This window comes from Phoca vitulina, unplaced genomic scaffold (genome assembly GCF_004348235.1).
Source record: "Phoca vitulina isolate PV1807 unplaced genomic scaffold, GSC_HSeal_1.0 scaffold5, whole genome shotgun sequence".
NCBI classification, from domain to species: Eukaryota; Metazoa; Chordata; class Mammalia; order Carnivora; family Phocidae; genus Phoca; species Phoca vitulina.
In genome coordinates this window covers 11,831,257-11,852,615 of record NW_022589708.1, presented here as the reverse complement: position 1 = coordinate 11,852,615, position 21,359 = coordinate 11,831,257, and the positions used below count along the sequence as shown (strand labels likewise).

The window sequence follows — 21,359 nt, the reverse complement described above, 5'->3', positions numbered from 1 at the left end:
GGCTTATGTTGTAGCCACAAATTAACCCTGAAATCTCAGTGGCTAAATACATAAGTTGTGTTTCTTATTTGGGCTACTTGGGGTAAGAGGTGGGGAGTTCTCCACTTACTCATTCGAGGATCCAGGCTAACAAAGGTTCCCACCATCTAGAACATCTCTGGTCACTGTGACAGGAGACAAGAGGGCAATGGGATATCTCACTGCTCTTTAACACTTCAGCCTGGAAGTGACATATGTCACTTCTGCCCCCAACCCATTGGCCAGAAGTAGTCACATATGCCCCTAAGGGAATTGGAGGGTATTTGGTGAACAGTGTCTCTTTCAAGGCTCTCTGAGGACCTGGACCATAATTCTGCTTGTTTAATACAAATAGTATAGTGATTAAGATTAATGTGCAGACCCTGGAATTGGACTGCCAGTATTTAGAGCTTGGCTCCCCCACTTACAGCTATGTGACCTTGGGCAGTTTACTCAGTTTCTCTGGGATATCATTTCCTTGTTTATAAAACAGGGAAAGTAATGGGACGAGCCTCACAAAAGTATTAATGAGGTTTGAATGAGATTTTATATATATATATGTATCTTCTGTAGAGAGATTTTATATATATATATATATGTATGTGTGTAGTATGTATATTGCTCCAAGCATTATGCCATGTTACTGTTAGCATGTATTTGTGTTGGTGTTGTTGTTATTACTCTGCTGATTTCCAGTATAACATCTGGAAGGAAGGCTGATTTCTGACAGTAGTTGAGGGGCTGGGGGAAAGACGTCCTTGCACTGAGTCAGCCTCCAGGCACTGGGGTCCGATGGTGTGGATTTCATGCCGGTTCCAACTCTGCATGTGGCCTGGCACTCAAGGTCCCTCATCAGCAAAATTGAGATAATAATTGTCCCCATCTCTTAAGGCAAGGAGGATTAAGTGAAATAATGCCTGTCAAGTACTTGGAAAAGTGGCATGTAGGAAGCAGTCAATGAATGTCCTTAGCTAATTGAGCTTTTATTTTAAAAGAAATTTGGGGATTATCTTTTAAGTGATCATTTATTTCAGAGTTTGGTGTAATTAGACTTGCGTTGGCAGCAGTTCTCATGAGTGTGTTTAGTCCGTCCTGGCTTCAGAAGAATAGGCCATGTTGTCACCAATCAGCTTTTCATTTTTCATTCTGACCTCAGTAGTCAATAAGGACATGTTTTTAGCTTTGCAAAGAATAACAAATTACAATGGGCTGAAGAGTGACCAAAATAGACCGTTTTGAGAGCTAATTTAAGGTCAGTGCTTCCCCCCTTTTAAAATTGCCCGGTAGTTTTTACTGACTGGTAGGAGTCACTGCCCTTGCCTCTTGAAATATAAAATTATTTCCAAGCAGAACTCTGTATCTAGATTTAAACTGACTTGTTGGGTAATCAGTTTTATTTTTTAATATGCCTAAGTTGCAGGGTCCTAGAGGATCACAGTCTTCAATTACATATATGCTCTAGTGTATATGCTTTAGTATATGTAATTAAGCATATAAGGTGTGTCTTTTCATTGAGAAATTAAGTACTTCACAGATATTTCAACAGGGCTTTAGAATTTTGTTATAGTACAAAACAGGTGCTATTCAATTAGATGGATATTTGAGAGCTTCTGTGTGCCAGACTCTGTACGCGGTGCTGTGCGCATAGCAGATGACGTCCGTGTCTTCATGGAACTCACAGCCTGGCCAAGCTGATAATCTACCTACTGCTGGCTTTTTGTCCTGTTTAAGGATTAGATGGTCTGCTGCATATAATGGAACAGGTTAAGCCTTCTAATACTTTCTCGGGGCCTATGTGATGCAGTTCTGTCTACTTTATGGCTAGGACAGAGAGTTAGGGTTACATTCCTGATGTTACCTCTTAATTTACCAGGTCCCTCTTCGGAACTTCGGTTTCTTAATAAAGCATGGGTGATACTGTGTGCTCGTCCTGTTTCACAGGAATATGGAAAGGAAGACATTACATAAAGTATGGACTATTTTGTAAATTACCGAGTTTGTCACATATACCTAATATCATTTCTAACATCTAACATTTACTAGTCTATACTCTGTACTGTGCTATACTATCATTGAATAATTGATGCATTTATACTGATTCAAACCAAATAGCTTTGAGGTTTTTTTTAAATTAACCAAATATCCTTTTAGAAAAAAAATAAAATTATGGAGAGGTAGATATGATTAGCTGCTATGTAACCGGCAGCTTTCCTAGTTAAGTTTTTCTAGCTCACGATTATTATTTAAAATTGTTAATAATGTGTCACCTGATTCATATAGAAAATACTTAGAGGGTTGTGATTTTCAAACAGTGTGTTGTATATAAGGCCACCCCTTTGTTCTGTATCAGAATACAAAGATTATACAACGCTGTCCCTGTTCTCCAACTTTACCTACTCTATGAGGAAATAAATGTAAAGCCAACTAATAATCCAGGACACTGTAAGGGTGCCCAAAGGCCATGTGTAAACCATGGCTTCATGAATGAAATAGGTAGTAAGGGCCTTTTGAAGGAGAGTGAATAGCTGAGTTTGACTGGAGTACAGACTTTTTTTTTTTTTTAGGATTAGTTGGAGATAGGGTGAAAGTTTACCTTTTTGGCACTATGACTACTGATTGAAGAAAATCATTTATATAGATTTGTGGTACAGTGGAGGTAGGAGGCAGAAAACTAAACAGATGAAAGAATGTGTTATTCCTTTGCCAAGTGACATAGATATTTACTTTCTTGTTTGAAGGATCTTAAGATCCTTAGCACAGAGAGGACTTTCTCCTCTGCTGTGAAGCAGCATGTTGGCTCATACATAAGCCAGTCTGTGTTCCAGTGTCATCATCAAACTCATGCACCATAGAGATGCTCTGAAATTACAGTGACCTCTGTTTCTGATTTTCCTTTAGTAGCTTTCATTACAGTTTTTCTTTTGGGATCTAATTCAAATGACTATGTAAGTGCCACCCTGCATAACATGTAGTCTTCTGCCCTTTCTTCTCCTTCACTTGGGGGGTTTGTGTGTGGAGTGAAGGGAAAGGCCCTAAGATCCTGACTTCCATCCATGCAGTCTCACCTGTCTTATCAAAGATCTGTTACAAAGATCAGTGCCTTTTTTTGGTCATTGGCTTCAAGGTCACGTAGCTCTTTGTGAAATTCACATAATACAAATCTGGAAGTACTCAGTAAATGGTGTTGACTCAACCATAAAGATTAATTTTCTTGGGCGCCTGGGTGGCTCAGTTGATTAAGCAACTGCCTTCGGCTCAGGTCATGATCCTGGAGTCCCGGGATCGAGTCCTGCATCGGGCTCCCTGCTCAGCTGGGGGGTCTGCTTCTCCCTCTGACCCTCTGCCCTCTCGTGCTCTCTGTCTGTCATTCTCTCTCAAATAAATAAATAAAATCTTTAAAAAAAAAAAAAGATTAATTTTCTTACAGGGTACAAGTTGGAAATGAGTAGGATAAGAATTCAAAAGAAAAGATTTCCAGGATATAAAGCCTAATAAAAATTTAAAGTATGACTCATGATGTAGTGCTTCATTTGTTTCTGTTCCATTATCAAAATTGGTATTATTGCTAACATAGATACTGTATTGAGGTAGTTTGGGGATTTAGTAAAACAAGTTTGACCTAGCAGACAGGGTGACTATACTTGCAAAGGTCATACTGTTCATGCTAAGGTATTTATGTGAGCAAATGTATAATGTTGCACAGAATCTTGGGAACTCTCTAAGTTCATAATTTTGCATTTTTCCCTATCTTATTTAGGCAAGCAGCAACTATGCCTCCTGCCCCTCATCCCCTTTGCCCCTCTGCCCAAACCATTGAAATGCAGATCAGGGTACTACCAACCTATGAATAAAAAAGAAATGATCCCCCAGGCACCCAAGAAAAGCCAAGCATATTTGCAAATTTTTTTTTGTTTCCAAGCAGAATTCAAGTGGACCCTCCTCCCAGTGGGTACTTCCACATAAAGTCCTTGTCATATGCCTGACTGGTGGGCCCTTCACTACTCTGGGGGCTGCTTGGGAAAGAGCTCAGTGTTTTCATTGCCTCAGTCACTATCATTACTTACAGCGTTATCATCCAAATCTATCTATTGCTAATTCTATTCTCCCTGTAAGTAGGCATTGAAAGACATACTCTTAATTTTGTAGCATCCTGTTCTTTATTCCAAAAGAGTTCTTTGAAACAAAATATTACGACTCAGAACAAAACAAAACAAAAATGCTGATGTTATTGAGGAGATGAAAGTCTAAGATTGAAAGAAGTAGGTATTAAAGAAATATGCTACCAAAAAGAAAGAAACATGTTACAGTATTGACATTTTTACATGGGCAGTATACAATCTTACAGTCTTTTCTTTTGCCAAATTATTGGCAGGAAATACTGATGCTGTAATTTTTAATTTTTTATAAAAAATTTTCTTAATTTTTTATAAAACTTTTTACACTGAGAGTTATTAAAATAGCCTCCCTTTTGGTATAGTATTTCACTTACAAATTAGAACTTTGCTTTATGTTATTTTCTTGAGTGTAAAAAATAATATACATCAGTTTTCTTCCAAGTTGGAGGTGGGAGCTCATGCCCAATGAAAGGAATTTACAGGAATCCTTATTGGAAGTTGAACAGTCATTTTGCTTTATAAGAAAAGTCTGGCAAAGTTTGTCATACAATCTACTTTGCTGTAAACCCAAGATTTAATTCCTTTTTACTTCCCGTTTAAAGACTTGGAATGTATCATTGTTTGAGTTTCTGTCATTTCACGCGAGTTTTCTTCAGGGGCTGACCTCACAGCGCTGGAAATTGATACACTGACCTGACGCTTCAACATCTTCATAACCTTTCTCTTATATCCTTTACATGCAAAGAAATATATAAAAGGGTCCATGCAGCAATTGAAATTCATCAGACATACTGTAAAGTGCAGGGAGATCTGGAATGAATGTCTTTGGCTGCATTCCAGGAGACCAGGAAAATGAAGCTTCTTAATCATGTGTTGAATAATTGCAACATGGTAAGGTGTGAAACAGAGAACAAACACAACAATTATAAAAATAATTGTGTTGAGAGCCTTTTTGTTTACACCAGATTTCTCAGTTAGTGGGTTTTGTTTGGCAGTTTTAAAGAGTTTGCAACAGATTTGAGAGTAGCAGATGAGAATGATCAGGAGAGGAAGCACATATCCTATGAAACATGCACCAAGCAGCATCCAGGGAAGAGATTTCGTTTCTTCAAAGTTTGGATATTCCATGCATGTAGTCCTTTCTTCCTCCTGCTTTGACATAGGTTTTATGAGTAGCGGGAGTGTTTGAGCAAATACTAGAATCCAGACACATATGCAAATGCATTTTGCATGTTCAATTCTTTTCATCTTGTTGTACCGCAGAGGGTGCACCACAGCAAAGAACCGGTCAATGCTCAAGCAGGTCATGAAGTTCACACCTGCGTATGTATTGATGTAAAACACCAGCGCAGTTATCCTGCACAGGGCGTCGCCGATTCTCCAGTCAAAGCCCAGGGCGTAGTAGGCTATCCGTGTAGGCAGAGCAGTGGTGAAAAGTATATCAGAAATCACCAGGTTTGTTGAATATAGGGTAGTAGAGTTGATTTTTTTCCTGTTTTGAATAATGACAACCAAGGCTAGCACATTTCCTATAAGCCCAATTACGAAGACAATGCTGTAATGCAGAGGCATTAGTATCCGGGCTGTGCTGTGGTGTGCATAGAGATCACAGTCGTTGCCCGGAGAAGCTGCAGAGACTGTCGTAAAATTGTTGTCCAGTTTTGTATCCATCATTGGTGTTCACAGTCTCTGGGAAGAACCAAGGAGAGTACTTTTAATTAAAACCATATTTAACTAAAAGCAATATAAACGCCTTTTATAGATCTAACTTTCAAAATTTTAAGATTTATATAATTTTTAAAAATCTATGATGTGTTGCACAGTAAAGGAAACCATCAACAAAACCTTAGAAAGGCTCCCTAGTGAATGGGAGAAGATATTTGCAAATGATACATCCAATAAGGGGTTAGTATCCAAAATATATAAGGAACTTATTTGACTCAAAACAAAAATAATCTGATTAAAAATGAGCAGAGGACCTGAATAAACATTTTTCCAAAGAAGACCTACAAATGGCCAACAGACACATGAAAAGATGCTCGACCTCACTAATCATCAGGGAAATGCAAATCGAAACCACAGTGAGGTATCATCTCCCACCAGTCGGAATGGCTAGAATCAAAAACACAAGAAATAACAAGTGTCGATGAGGATGCAGAGCAGAGGGAACCCTTGTGCACTGTTGTGGGAATGCAGACTGGTGCAGCCACTGTGGAAAACAGTATGGAGGTTTCTCAAAAAGTTAAAAATAGAATTACCATATGATCCAGTAATTCCACTAATGGGTATTTACCCAAAGAAGATGAAAACATGAATTCAAAAAGATATATGTGCCCCTGTGTTTATTTTAGCATTTACAATAGCCAAGATATGGAAGCAACCCAAGTGTCTACTGATAGGTGAATAGATACTACTCTCACACGCATATGCACACTCATGCAGGAATATTACTCAGCCTTAAAAAAGAATGAGATCTTGCCATTTGCAACAACATGGGTGGATCTAGAGGGCATTATGCTAAGTGAAAGAAGTCGAGAGAAGGATAAATACCATATGATTTCTCTTATATGTGGAGTCTAAAAAGCAAGAGAAACAAAAAAGTCAGAAACAGAACCATAAATACAGAGAACAAACTGGTAGTTACCAGAGGAGAAGTAGGCGGGGGAGTATAGTGAAATAGATAAAGGGGATTATTAAGAAGTACCCCCCAAAAAAGAAAGAAAAATCTGTGATATGTAATATGTTTACGTATACAGTAACAAGAACAAAGAATCAGATTTATGTTTTTACTCACAATTTGGTGATTTTGGCAAAGCCCTGGCAAAGGAAACAAAACCATCTAAATAGAGCAAATATATTTTTGTGACAAGAGGGGGTACACTAACTCTTTAGGCAGAAATTTCCCCCTTTTTTTCTGAATCACTGGTTAAGAACAAAATCGTGTGCAGCACCCCACATTTCAGACGGGAGTAAAACTTTGCTTTTAAATTGAATTTCAGTTTCAGACTTTTTTTTTTTTTTTTTGTCCAAATGCGTATCACTGCCAGGAAATGAAATCAGTCACACGTTTATTTAGTGAAATATGAATTTACCACAGTGATCTGATTTGTGTTAACCTAAAAAGTATGAGAAACAAGCTAAGGCCTTGTTAGGAACTGAAAGTTAGGTTTTCTTTTAAAAAAGAAGAAGATGGTAACCACGACAACCACGACAAAAAACGACGAAAAAGAAAGAAAAAAACTTAAGCTGTTTCGGGGAAAAGGTTAAGATTAATTCTGAGCTAGATCATTCCCCAAGTACTCCACTGACTGATGCGTGCAGTGTACATTCCTACATTTCGCATGCTAGTAAGCATTACACATGTGGTGTCTTGTGTTCTGCCTTATCCACTTAACATGTTCATGGATCAGTGTAATCTATGTATTTGTCATATGTAGATCTCATGTAGACATTGGATATTTCTACAGTATTCCAGTGTGTTAATGCATAATTTGCTTAGCTACTCCCTTGATGAATATTTGGATTATTTCCAGTTCTTTTCTTGTGATAAATAATGTTAAGATGAAATTTCAAGTCCTACGTTGAAAAGTGGAAAACTACAATAAAACTCCTTACATGGGGCTGAGCTTTGGATAAAACTTAGGGAGAGCAGAACAATAACTTCTGTGAAGTTATTTTTAGAAGAAAAATGACATTCCGATAGGACTGTCTCTGCGCACAGATCTCATCTGAAAGTCACCAAAATTAAGGGAAGATTTCAGTATATCTAGTGATGATGGTTTACATTAAAAGAAAAAGACTCTATCCCTAGACATGTCAAAGCACTGACTACTCCTCTAACTGCTAACTTAGTTCTAACAGTCTTAAACAGTGAAACTGACAGGCAGTGGGGGTTATCAGGGGATGATGTTACAATGTTACAGGTATGCACTACATACAGTGTTGATAGGTTAAATTGTTAAAATATGGAAATACGACCTAAAGCAAAAGGGAACAGAAATGGAAGTGGTACTTTCTGTTAAACAAGAAAAGATAGGAAAGGAGATTATGAGAAAGAAATTTAAATATATTGAACCCACCTATTAAAAGAAACTAGCTTTCAGTTTGAATTTGTAAAAAAAAAATCCAGCTGTATGCTGCTTAGAAGAGACACAGCCCAGAAAGTGACTCAGAAAGGCTGAAAATAAAGGCATGGGAACACGTATCCATCAAATCCCAACCCATGGCAAGCCAGAGTAGCAATGCTAACATCAGAAAACAACAGACTTCAAGGCAAATTCAGTCTCAATAGAGATGAAGAGGGTCATGACAGAAGTAAAAGAGAACAGTTCACGAAGAACATAAAAATCATGGATTATGCATGTAACAGCAAAATTTAGAGGAAAAATTGGCAAATCCACAATCATAATGGGAGATTTTAGCACATCTTTATTAGAATATGCCAGATAAAAAAGAGATGAGAGACTTAGAAGATTTACCCAATGTGACTTTGCAGAATTTGTGCTGAAGGGACATGAGCATTTTTGCAAATTTGACTTTGTACGAGGTCATCAGAGGACCTCAGAACTTTTGGAAAACTGTTAACTTAGCAGCTGATATGACGGTGCCTGTAGGGCAACTAAATTAGAAATCAACAATAAAAAGATAAAGGATACATTTGGAATCTAAAAAAAATATGCTTCTAAGAGACTCATGGGTTAAGAAATCACAGTGGGAATTTTGAAGTAGTTAGAACAAAATGACAAAAATACTCTATGCCAAACTATGAGATGCAGCTGAAGTGTTAATCTCAGACGCAGAGCCCTGAATGTATTTATTTTATTCGCACGTTTTTATTTGAGTATAGTTAACACATGTTACATGAGTTTCAGGTGCACAGCATAGTGACTCAACAACTCTATATGCTTGTGAAAGCATGTATTTTTTTAAAAAGATTGAAAATAGATAAACATACAGTTCAGGAAGCTAGAAGAGAATTGTTTACCTAAGGAAGATAGAAGAAAATGATAAAGGTAATTGTAGAAATTAATAAGATCGAAAACAAAACAAAAACCCAATAAATATGGACTTTCTTTTTGTGCAGAAAAAAAATAGAGTGATTCTTGAAATCATGGGAATTGCAATTGTGGAATGAAAGTAGAAAAACCTTTATCCACTTAGTTGAGAAAGGCTTCATGTGAGAAGTAACTTTTCAAGAACTGAGACTAGACACAGAGAGGTGAAAATGCCAGGCAGGGGTTATAACTTAGGAACAGGTAGCAAGAACTTCTTTTATTTTTGTACTTTCTGTGAGAATTTTTTTTCTGAAAAAACTCAGCATGTTTATTTTATTTTGAGGAGTATTTCTCGGCAGATTCGGGAAATGCTTTTAAAATACATACTGGGGTAGAAATTCTCCATATGAGTAAATATTATTGTAGAGATTAGGAAAGTTACATTAATGTAGGACTCAGAGAAGAATGTTCCATTGCTTGCCATATTGTAAACGTGCATCCAACTTCTTCCTGAATGAAGTACGGCATCCAGGAGAGCCAGAAATGGCAGGGCTTGCAGAACATTTGATTTCAAGAATATTTAACAGCGCTAATTATAAAGGTGAAAATTTGCAAACAAATCAAATGTCCATCATCGTGGGACTGGTTACGTATCTTATGTTATAGCCATACAGTGGAGTACTCTGCAGTCACTGGAAACGGCAGTGTGGAAGCCTATTTCTTGACAGGGAATAATGTTAAGTAAGGAAAGCAGATTCCACAACGTACCACTTTGGCGGGGAAGGAGAAGCAATTATAGGTACACACGCATCTGTACGGATATGTATGCCAAAACATAGTTTTGTACAAGTCATTTTTGAGTTTTATCCATATACTTTAAAATTTTTAATACTGAACATGAATTGACTATGAAATGAGGAAATTGGTAAATAAATTAATCTGAGAAGAAAATTTTTTTAGTTAAGTTCGTCTTGCAAAAACCTTGTCTTCTGATACACATTTCAAAGGTAGTCCTTCAGTGCTCTTTACTCAGATTGGTGTGTTCATTGTTATTACGTGCCTACCTTTAAGTCCTATCTGGAAGAACACTCACAGCGACCCAGTGGGCTAAGTACTGCTGTCCCCTATCTATTTGCCATGTGAGGAAACTGAGTGGCATGGAGGTTAAAAGGTCAGGCTGGATCCTTCTCCCTGGTGATCTGGCTTCAGGTCTCCTTACTCTGTCCAGTCCTTGGTAGGGGCAGCTCATAACTGCCCTTAAAGAACTGAGAGTTTGTGGTCTCGAAGTGGTGTAGGCTTTAAGAATCCTTACCTGTAAATAAACAGCCTGGGATCAGTGTGGCCCAGCCACTCCAGAGCAGCGAATGGTTCTTCTTAATGACAGTGGAGTTCCTATTTCCAGGACAGCATCGAACCCCCAGGAGAAGACTCTTGAGGGGCCTCCTACTGCCCACCCTCGTCCTGAGTCAGTCAGAGAAAGACACCTGCATGATGTGGACATGTAAATGGGATGGCTCAGAAGTGATCTTTGGAAAAGATGAATCAAGGCCGTCTTGAAATCTGGTCATTTGGATGTTTGGTAACCTCTTGAAAGTTGATTTTGTTAGTCAGCGACACTAGCTACCTTAGTTCTTGATTATATCTATCCTATGCTATCAATGCCATAGTTTTAGTCAATTTTATCTTTTCTAAATTGAGAGAAAAATCCTTTCATGTACTTGACCGTTGTTATCCCATTCTTGTATGAATTGATCCCCGTTTGTTATCATCTTCCCTTGGAGATACATTTTATACCTTCCTTTAGTCATTTGAGGATTCAAGATTACTTTCCTGAACCTTGACTTACTCCATTCTTTTATTCAGCAAAAATTGTTTTTAGTGTTTTCATATGCTAGGTCCTGGAAATACCGAGATGATATCTTTCAGTATGGGAGGGCCTCAAACTAAAGGATGAATGTATGATGTTGGGAACATGCTGTTGTCTGATGAAGCATTACCTCACCGTTCTTCAAAGGGTTCCTCGTCACACATACCAGACTTCTGGTATGCTCTTTGGATTACAGTACTCCTTATCAACCTTTGGATTGCAAATTGCTCTTTTAATCATTTTTTTTCAGGTATAACTAACTTCCATCTTCCCTTCTTCCTTTTCTTCCTTTATTTATTTTTGAATACATTTTAAGTATATTACTTTTTAAAAAAAAATAAGTTCATCTTTTTTTTTTTTTTTTGAGTAAGCTCTACACCCAGCGTGGAGCTTGAACTCATGACCCCGAGATCAAGAGTCAAATGCTCTACCAACTGAGCCAACCGAGCGCCCCTTAAGTATCTTACATTTTTATCATCATTAGACAACAGCTTCTGACATGTTACTAGTATAGATATACTGCGCTGTACTTGGAAGTACTATGTCTTGTCATTTTACTGCCTAGAGAAAAGCACAAAGGAGTGTTTGTTTTGAATCTTTTTTCCTTGGAATACTTATATCTGTAATAATTATAATTTCCTCATAATGCTTTCTAGTGGAAAGGTATGTGTGGTTGCTAAACTCTCCTTAAGGCCCCACACTGTGATGTGAATGAGGATGGAAACCTTTGCCCTGAGGGCACAGTTAGTAACTGGGCTGCTTAAAATGTGGGGCTGTATTCAGGTCTCGCCTGAGGAGCCCGCTTCCCTCCTCAAAGTGAGGTAACTACGGCCACCCTGGCAGCCATTTGTGCCAGTTCTGTTGCCATGTTTGTGGTGAAGCAGAGGGGGTCTGTCCCAGTTTTGTCTCTGCCGTGCAATATTGTTAACTCTGCTACTATTCTAGCATATGTAAAACAGCAAGCTCTTCCGCAGCAAAATACCCTCCACTGTATTTTTACTTGTTTTCGGTAGTGGGTCTGTGTGTGTCTAGAGTTGATTTCATTGCTACTAGAGTAGCTAACGTTTTTTAAGACATTATCATCTCGTTTTTGCATAACCGGACATGTTGACATGAGCTGACAAGATCTTTCTAGCTACAGAAAGGAAGAAAATAAGAGGCTCCCCCCAAAACTCATCTATTAGTACTTAAGAAAATTGTCTGAGCTCTAATGTAATTTGTCCTATGGAAATATTTACCCTGGTACCAACTTGCCTGGATAATTATTTTCTTAGCTTTTATTTGTGGCAGAAACAGAATCAAACCACTGTATTCAAAGATTTAGTATGAACTAGAGTACTGGCTTTTAGTTTTTGCCTTAAGATTCCTGAAATGTCACCTTTAGCCCTAATAATTTATTCACTTAATAACCCATCAACAACCTTAAAGGAAAAAGAGCTAAATTTTTAGTAATTTTGTTTAAATTCAGGCCTTAGCAATGAATTGAATGGTTCAAGTCATGTGAAATGATAAGCAACAGGAGGTGACTTCTCTGTAAGGCCAAGTCTGCTCGAGACCATGTTTACACATCAAGATGATCTGACTCAGAGCTCCCACAGTGACATACACCAAAGAGGAAGTTCCAGGACCATGCTTTCAAAACAACCAGAAGAGGCACAAGAATGTGGACCCATAGATATGGATTTTATTTGTATATTGTTAAATGATGAGTGTTGATTGATCTGATTCTCTGATTTCTCTTGATACACTGTCCTTTGGCTATTTTGTTGAGGAGAGGTAAGGTTGAGGGAAAGTTTCTGGAGTGGGGGGAAAATGAAATTTTTGAGACAGGAGAATACAGGCAAAAGCTTGGGTTCTGTGGAACAACAAGGATTCGGTCTATGGAGGAACTAGATAAGTGCAGATGGATCAGGATCACAGGCCAAGGCTGTTTAACAGTGCCCTTGAGAATAAACAGACCCCCCCCCCCCACCCCGAAGAAAGAAATCTTTGCTTCTTCCTCTGGTTACCTAGTTTTATGAGCACTTGTCAGTCAGTTACTTGCAAAAGCCTTCTTGTTCTTGACTGAGCAAATGGGGACATCTGAGTATGGTCCGGCGTCACACATGTCATGGTCTTGCACTCAACCAGTGATTTTTTTTTCCCACCTTCTTTTTAGTTGACTAAACAACCATCACCTGAGGGGTGGTGTGGGCCATTTGCCTGTCAAGTAGGCAGGTGGGAAACATTAATTCCTGCCTGTGGGACAGAAACCCAAGGCACAGACAGGCTGCGACCAGCCTCTTGTCACTTCATTGGCAAAGTCAGATGGTCTGTTCCGGTAAGCTGCTGCTCGGCTGCTCATAATAGTATGCGCCCCAGTTAACTTAGTGAAATAAATCATCCTGCACTATCAGGTGATTTTTTTTTTTTTCCAACCAGCTTTGAGTCCTATTTTGATAGCTGTGACTGTGGTCAGGATTCATTTTTGGAAGGATCTAGGGAACATCTTCCCAGAAGGTGACGTGCTGGCAGCCGCCTGCACTTTCCCGGGATAGAGCCCCACACGTGCCGGAGTGTCTGTGTTCGGAGCCGAGCTGTCTGTGCTCAGTCTGTGTGAGGGGACCTCCCTACCCTGCCTCCTGGGGAGCTCGCTTTTTCCGGCTCGTGCATGTGTGACCCTACCGCTGGCCCCATGGCCGAGGCTGGTTCTGACCACCTCTCGGTAGGTCTGCAGAGGGTCAGCTACAGGACAGGGCGCGGAGAACTTCTTGAAGACAGCAAACAACGGTGTTCGCCAGTCTGTAGTTTGCTCTTTGTGTGTCTGAGGTGTCCTCGCCTGATGGGCACTAAAGAAGAGCACTTCACCTTCCGTCAACATGTATGTTGGAATCGATGGGAAAGGGGCCTGACGTTCAAATTAGTGGATTAAACACCCACTTGGACATTTGGGGTTTCACATAGTCCAGCTATTTTTCTTTCACCTTTCATTGATTTTCTTTGTGTGGCTTTTGGCAGCTTTAGTACTGACTAGGATGGTGTGAAAGTTACCAAACATGAAGACAAAGGAGGTGGTAATACAAAGGACTAGGGTTATACGACCTAATGTTTGGAAACTGTAAGAAAAAAGAATCCCACTGTAATACTCATTTCAGTGTGAGGAAGACAAATACCGTGTTTCCATGTGGCTTGATTTGACCTATAAGTAGGATAACTGGGTAATATAAAAAGATTTTATAGTGAAGATCTGAGTCTGCAGAACCTTTATCCTCTTGAGTTCAAAATGTTTCTAGAAATCTTATGTGCCTTTTCTCCTTAAAGTTCAAGGGAGTTTCAGGTTTTGTTGTTTGTCTCTTATCTCATGGAAATTAGTCAGAAACATTGAAAATCCTTATCTTGTGGATAAACAGAATTCCAGAGATTAGGTCATTTGCTTGGAGCCTTCCCTCGGTCTAGGTACTAAGTTAGGAGTCACAGAGGTGTCCAGGACTCTGCACCCTCCTCACCCACCACCTCCCATCAGCGGTTCCCGTGCCTCCTGACTCTCCTGCACTCGACCTCTCCTCTGCACCGTGTGTCTGTCTGTCCATCTGCCTGTCCTTCTACCACTCCCGCTAACCGCTGCCTACCTTCAGGCCACCCTTGCTGCTCCCTGGAGCTACGGCTTCAGCTTTCACAATGCCTTTCAAGTGCGGCCCATTGAACCCCGGTCAGTCAGGACACATGATTTCCGTTTGACTGGGCACTGCCTCCCTGGCCATTTTCTCCCTCTGATGCCCTGGCTCCAGCCTTATGGAATTATTTGCAGTTTTTTGATGTCCTGTGTTTTCTCACAGCTCTGTGCCTTTCTGGCACTGTTCCTTCTTTGTCCTATATCCTCAGCTCCTACTTTCCTTCAAGACTTAGTTCAAACTCAGCTGTTCTGGAAGCTTCCCTGATTTTATCCTCTCCTGCTTCCTTGTCACCGCCCCCAAGAAAGACAGCGTGGAGTGTCCTTGTGAGGGCGCTGTGCTCTGTACCAGCATCAGTATGGTTGAGTTTCTTTTTCTGTTTCCCACTAGCCGGTGATGTACCGTGAGTGGGAACTTTGTTAATTTTGTGTATCTCCAGCTGACCCATGACTGAGGCACAATAACTACCCATTAAAGAACAGCAAAGCCCCAGCTTTCTTGATCCTTCCTTAGTCAGAGGTTCTTTATCAGAGTTCTTGATTAGTAATAGTAACCAGTATCATTAAGCCCAGACGGTCTTCCAGGCAACTGTTCTCGGCACTACGTATATTCACTCACTGAATCATCACAGAACTTCCACAAACCCATATCCAGTGGTGAAACGGAGAACCAGAGCACTTACATGACGTGCCTAAAGACACAGCTGTTAAGTGTCAGGATTCAAGTCCTGGCAGTTTGGCTCCAGAAATCACTTTCAGTGTGATGTGTTTTATCCCTAGCTCCTGTTTCCAACACGATCTGATGTTATTGGTAGAAAACAGGTAAAAATAGGAAGACTTTAACATGTACCAACTCATCCTGTCTGAACTAGAGAGGAGAGCTGGGGAGATGGAACTAGGGAGGGGAAGAGGGAAATGTGTTGATTTAAATGAAGGCATTCATTAATTTACTTGTAACATATTTTAAAGCAAGTAAAGGTTTTACAAATGAATTTAGATTTTACTATTTTTAACAATATTTCCGTAAAACGTTTTGGACTGAAAGAAGATGGTGAATACATAGAATAGCTTTTATTTTTTTTAATCTTTTCTTTTTTAAAGATTTTAGTTATTTATTTATTTAGAGAGAGAGAGAGCGAGCACGAGCCAGGGGGAGGGGCAGAGGGATAAGCAGACTCCCGCATGCAAACCGATACCAGGACCCTAGCATCATGATCTGAGTCGAAGGCAGACTCTTAACTGACTGAGCCACCCAGGCGCCCCCTAGGATAGCTTTTATGCTGTTAATTTATTTTTATACTACTTTTTAGGTATTTGTAGACTTTTTTTAAAGCTTTTATTTGAGAAAGAGAGAGAGCAAGAAAGAGCGAGAGAGAGAGAGAGAGCGAGAGAGAGCACAAGCCAGAGGGAGGAACAGACCCCTGAGCTGAGCAGGGAGCGCGATGTGGGGCTCAATCCCAGGAACCCAGGATCATGACCTGAGCTGAAGGCCGATGCTTAACCGACTGAGCCACCCAAGTGCCCCGTATTTGTAGAAATTTAACAAAATATTTTTATTCTTCTTTTTGAGCTTTCAAAACACCACAAAGATCTTTGTTAACTCTACAGTTTTCAGATGCTTTTCACATGCATTATCTCATCTGACATTGAAGCACTGTGCTTTACAGACTTCTTGCAAAGCTGAGGAATTATATGGGCTGGAGAGGCTTACACACCCTCAGCACCCTCCATACTCGTGGCCTTGAACACTGCAGCAGGCCCTTACCCACGGTAGGGAGAGAAGCATTATTTGTAAACTCCTCTGCAGGATGGGAAGCTCTCTCTTTTAAATGCACACTTTTTAAGGATGATGGCTTTCTCTTCCACAACATCTTATCCCATAGAGTGTTTCAGAACCATCCTACAGTAGATATCTAGTAAATGCCTGTGGATTACCGAAGTGAAGGAAAGTCATATAGTGATCTGAGGTAGTACTTATTCCAGTAAATGACTGGCCATCTTACTAATAAGCTCTTGGAAGCCAGTTGAAGGTAATTTATAAGAGGCATTACCACCACGGCCACCGCCCCCACCCCATGATAGCTGGTGAGCCAGTGAGTGAGGAGGCTTTGTTCAGCAGTGTGCTCTTTACAGTGTCATGTCCCAAACATACGACTAAGTCCCAGAGAGAAAGCATGCACTGAAATATTAGCAGATGCAGAGTCCAGACGGCAAGCACAGTGAGATGTTTACCCTCCAGAGACTCAGTCTTTATGTAAAATAGTCTGTAAAGATCTGCAAATAAGTTTAAGAAAAATAATTCTCACCAAATGATAGGGCAAGGAAACTTTGCCTACTGCCTACTGGATTCATCCTTTGGTGGTTTAACAGGTAGAGGGAGGGGTGAATAATGATAGCAGTTTTCTAGCACTTACTATATGACAGTCAAGGTGACAAGGACTTGGCTGTATTATTACTCCCCGTTTTACAAATGAAGCAGCTGAAGTCAGAGACTGCCCAAGGCCACACAGCTTAGAAATAATCCAGCCCAGGTTCAAGCCTGACTCCAGAGCCTAGGCTCCGAACCACCGCACTGTACTGTACTTGGAACGATACCCCCCAGGACCCCCAGACACGCCTTCCTTTAAAGGAAGTCTCCTCACAGCTTATCTTGTCAAGAATGTCTATTACTTCCATTCCCAACCTGGACATAAATATTGCAAATCACTGCATGGACTTCATTGTTTTGTGACATTTTTTTAGGCACATGGAAATTCTTACATGTTTAGCTTTAGTGATCATTAAATAAATATAAAGCAAGCAACGGATTCATTTTCACTTATCTCATTAACAGTTTATAGTTAGAATTAAAATATTCAGGCTGGCTGAGAAGCGGTAAAGCCCAGACTGTCACTACTGGGAGGGTAAATTGCTAAAATGTTTTTGTAAACCAAAAAACATCAATTTATATATAAAGCTTTAAAAACATTTATACCCTTTGCCCGAGGAATTCTGGTACTGGGATTCTATCCGGAGAAATACTAGAAAGTATAGAAGTATAGAAAAGGGGGCGCCTGGGTGGCTCAGATGGTTAAGCGTCTGCCTTCAGCTCAGGTCATGATCCCAGTGTCCTGGGATTGAGCCCCGCATCGGGCTCCCTGCTCAGCGGGGAGCCTGCTTCTCCCTCTCCCTCTGCCTCTCTCCCTGCTCATGCTCTCTCTCTCTCTCTCTCTGTATCTCTGTGTCTCAAATGAATAAATAAAATCTTTAAAAAAAAAAAAAAAAAGAAGAAGTATAGAAAAGACCTTTATGTACATAGATACATGGTCAAATAGTAGAATGTAATGACCCTTTTATTTTCAGTTGTGCTGAATAATTTGTATACACATGCATTTAAGTGTAGGAATACTCCATTTTAAAATAACTTTGTTCCTTTCCCTTCGTTCTAAAGTATCCTGAAATATTGGCATTATTTACTGATTTTTACTGGATACTGTTTTTTGCAATAGTGAGGCTCACACAGAAGTACAAAGTAAACCCTATTTTTTGGCATAGATTTCCAGCATGATCCATTGTTTTCAGCTACCTCAATATTAGCTAATTAGACCTGCCAGTCATCAGAGAGTCTAAACTATGTTAATGATACAATTTTTTGTTAGAAATGTTTATAGTTGCTGTTGAGTAGATTCTATTCCTTTACTTTATACTTTAATTAGGCTTCTAAAGTTTTACAAAAGACTTGGTTAGAAGAACAAAATATGTAGTACTTACCTCTCTGACTTGTTGAGTCCTCCAGCAGTAGCAGTTAGTATTTGCCCAACTGAAATAGGTTACTTTGGCATGTTAAGAGAGATTATGCAGGCGTCCTTTTATGGGGCTGGCTGTTTTTTTCTGTCACCCTGTGACTGAGCATAGTAATGATCAGTTAACCTCATGTACGCGTGTGCACTTTTTTTTTTTTAAGTGGGAAGTGAAATTTTTCTGTTAGTGATTTTTTTTTTGAATAGTTATCTAAAAACCCCTTGGTAATATCTGTGGAACTTCATAAATTTTTTAATAAAAATTTAAGTATTAAAAAAATTTTTTGAGAGGAAGACTAAAGTAGTAAACCTTAACCAGGAAAAAAAAAAAACGAATGACAATTACTAATGATTTTGTATCCATATTCTACATAAAAGTATGAGCTTTTAAAATGTTTTAAAGAAAAAAAAGTCAACTGTGATAATTCTGTCTACCTGGAAACCTGATGCAGAGAGTAGTTTACTCATTCTATATCTTAACAGCTTATGAGAAAGAAGCAAAGGTTTCTGTGGTGACTGGGAGAGTGATGTTCTTTTCCATTGTACAGGGAATAGTCAGTGTTTTCAGGCAGGAGGCCAACTGACAGAATCTGTGACTGCAGGGACGTGAATGACAGGGGAAGAGTTGGAGGGGACATCTTACAGCTGAAAACCCAGCGTCTGTGCATAGAATGGAGACCTATGCTCTTCACCTTATGGTTCTGGTTGGCTCGGTTTAAACCCAACTATGTAACAGGGCTATCAAAATGCAACTTATATGTAGGCTAAGTGAATAGAAGTATACCGGTCAGAACGAGAGAGGCGATAGTTACACTTAACCCAGGACTGATCTGGCCATTCCCAGTCAGCTCTGGGTGCTGCATTTTACGAAGGGTATAGATGACCAGTGTGACCGGGCTGGTGAGGGGTGTGGTTCCCAGGTGTTAGGAGAAATGAATGAATAAACTGAGAATGTTTAGGCTTGGCAGAGATGTGATCATCATCCTTGTGCATTTGAAAGCCGTCTCATAGAAGAGGGTTTAGTTGCGATATTGATCTTCCAGACTCCAGAGAATAGAAAGAAGGCCAGTATGAGGAAGTTACCGGAGATAGCTTTCAAATCAAAATATGCAGGTAGCTCCCAAAAGTTAGGATCATAAAAAAAATGGAATAGGCTGTTTCTTATTTAGGTGCCTACATAAACTGGTTGACTATTTTGAGGGATGATACTGAGCGAATTGAATCATTTTGGTAGGAATTTGTAACTCTGACTTCAGACCTTCCACTCCAGGATCTGTCAAAATGGCCAGAGGGGCTTCAGCCCATCAGTGGTATCATTCCCTCTAGAAGGGCACTTGGTTCTTCTCAGCTCTGAAAGGCTGAAGATCTGTAAAGGAACACTGTCAGAAGAGCAACAACACCCAATTCTTGGGGCCTCCTCCTCACTGTCTATAAAATAAAGGTATTTAAGTAAATGATCACCATGGTATTTCCTGGTGCAAAAATTCTCAGGGGGAGATAAAGAGATTTTATGATTTGCTGGATAAATATGATAAAATATTCTAGAATCAGTTTATTTAAAACTTAGATTGAAGAATACTTGAAGAAGATACTGCCAAGAGGCGTCTCAGTTTGTTGAAAGACACCCTCATGGTGTGTTTTGGCTTTTAATTTTTGAAATAGTTTTTATTAAGTAAAACATTGTTGTATAATGAAGAACTCACTTAGTTAAAGTGAATGTTCTAGCAAACTGGATCTACCTCCTATTTGGTATTAGAGTGGTCTAGTATGTAAGGAAAAGGCGATGGGGTGATTGTCCTGTGAGATGCTGTGGGGCATAGAGTGCGATCATCGCATAAGCCCACAAACCTTATTTTTCTTGTCTTTGAAAGTTACCAGGATTTCTGTTGTTGTACTGTAAAAGTGCAGTCAATGTCCTTTTCTGTAGAAGAGATAAGATGGACATTTGTGACCTGAACTGAGTGTTTTCTAGTATTTTATCCTATCAAGTACAGTTGTAAGTATATAGTAGATACTCAGTAAATATTAGTGACATTAGTTGAAGGAAGGAAGGAGTTATAACCTGTTTTCCTTTTTTCTGTACTTCAGCTTCATATGTTTAAGCCAGACAGGGCTTCCAGAAGTCACAGTATGAAAAGGGTCAGACTGAATTATTGTTGACAGTATAGAGAACAGATGTAGTATCATAAAATAAGGAAAAGAGAAAAACTGGTCAGTGACTAATAACATGATATTTTGTGAAGTCTGTGTGTATAGAAATAGCAACGGAAATTTCTACAAAACAACCTGTATGTTCATGGTCTGAAATGTGTGCTTTTGTATTATGGGTATATGTGGTCTAGTACTTAGTCATCGTTTAAAACTATATAGTGATGAATAACTTCTAAGGAATTTTTAAACTTCTTTTATTGGTATGTAAGACATGAACTGTGGTCATTAAAATTCCTATCAGTATTTTCTTAGTTTACAATGAAATGTAACCTCAAACAGGAACATGGCCTCAGATTCTCTATTGTAACATCACCCTTTACACGCCCAGGAGTGACCAACTTGTACTTCTTGATGGAAAGAATACACAGCTACACTGTGTTGCTACGTGTAAACAGAAGAACTTCTATAAATTAAGTACCTCAAAGAACATGTTCTGTGGTGAGATCTCTCAAGTGCAACCAAAATAGAGTTTTCTTATTATTACCAAGAGACCAGCAGGCCACATTTTGAGTAGGTATATGAAACTGTATGTTTTAATCCCATTAAAGATAATAAAGCAAGACGCATTTTTAAACAAAAGGCAAATTCTGTGGAGTTTGGCATTTTAAAGAGAAATTCATTTATTCAGCAAATATTTTTTAAGCAACTCTTCTGTGCCAGGCATGGTTTTAGAGAGCGGTGATAAAGCAGCAAACAAAACCAACAGAAATCCCAGGCTCCGTAGAG

General features: G+C 39.3%; 2 protein-coding genes across 4 annotated transcripts in view; one reads left to right on the top strand and one right to left on the bottom strand.

The window, feature by feature from the left end:
* UBAC2 (UBA domain containing 2) overlaps positions 1 to 21,359 on the top strand; it is a 177,079-nt gene that overhangs the window by 84,292 nt on the left and 71,428 nt on the right. The window lies entirely within an intron of this gene.
* Positions 3,430 to 19,935, bottom strand: LOC116631510 (G-protein coupled receptor 183). Of its 3 annotated transcripts, XM_032402693.1 has the most exons (3): positions 18,394 to 19,935; positions 10,440 to 10,611; positions 3,430 to 5,822 (listed from the first exon to the last, which is right to left on the bottom strand). In XM_032402693.1, exon 3 carries the CDS (start codon positions 5,805 to 5,807, stop codon positions 4,719 to 4,721), a length of 1,089 nt encoding a protein of 362 aa, XP_032258584.1. In that variant the 5' UTR covers positions 5,808 to 5,822; positions 10,440 to 10,611; positions 18,394 to 19,935; the 3' UTR covers positions 3,430 to 4,718. The 3 variants fall into 3 exon arrangements, with proteins under 3 accessions (XP_032258584.1, XP_032258585.1, XP_032258583.1); XM_032402694.1 differs by lacking the exon at positions 10,440 to 10,611; XM_032402692.1 differs by lacking the exon at positions 18,394 to 19,935 and having other exon boundaries at positions 10,440 to 11,260.

Bases quoted from the DNA above. Each gene is read 5' to 3' on its own strand.
- LOC116631510 (XM_032402693.1), bottom strand. From the start codon at position 5,807: ATGATGGATACAAAACTGGACAACAATTTTACGACAGTCTCTGCAGCT.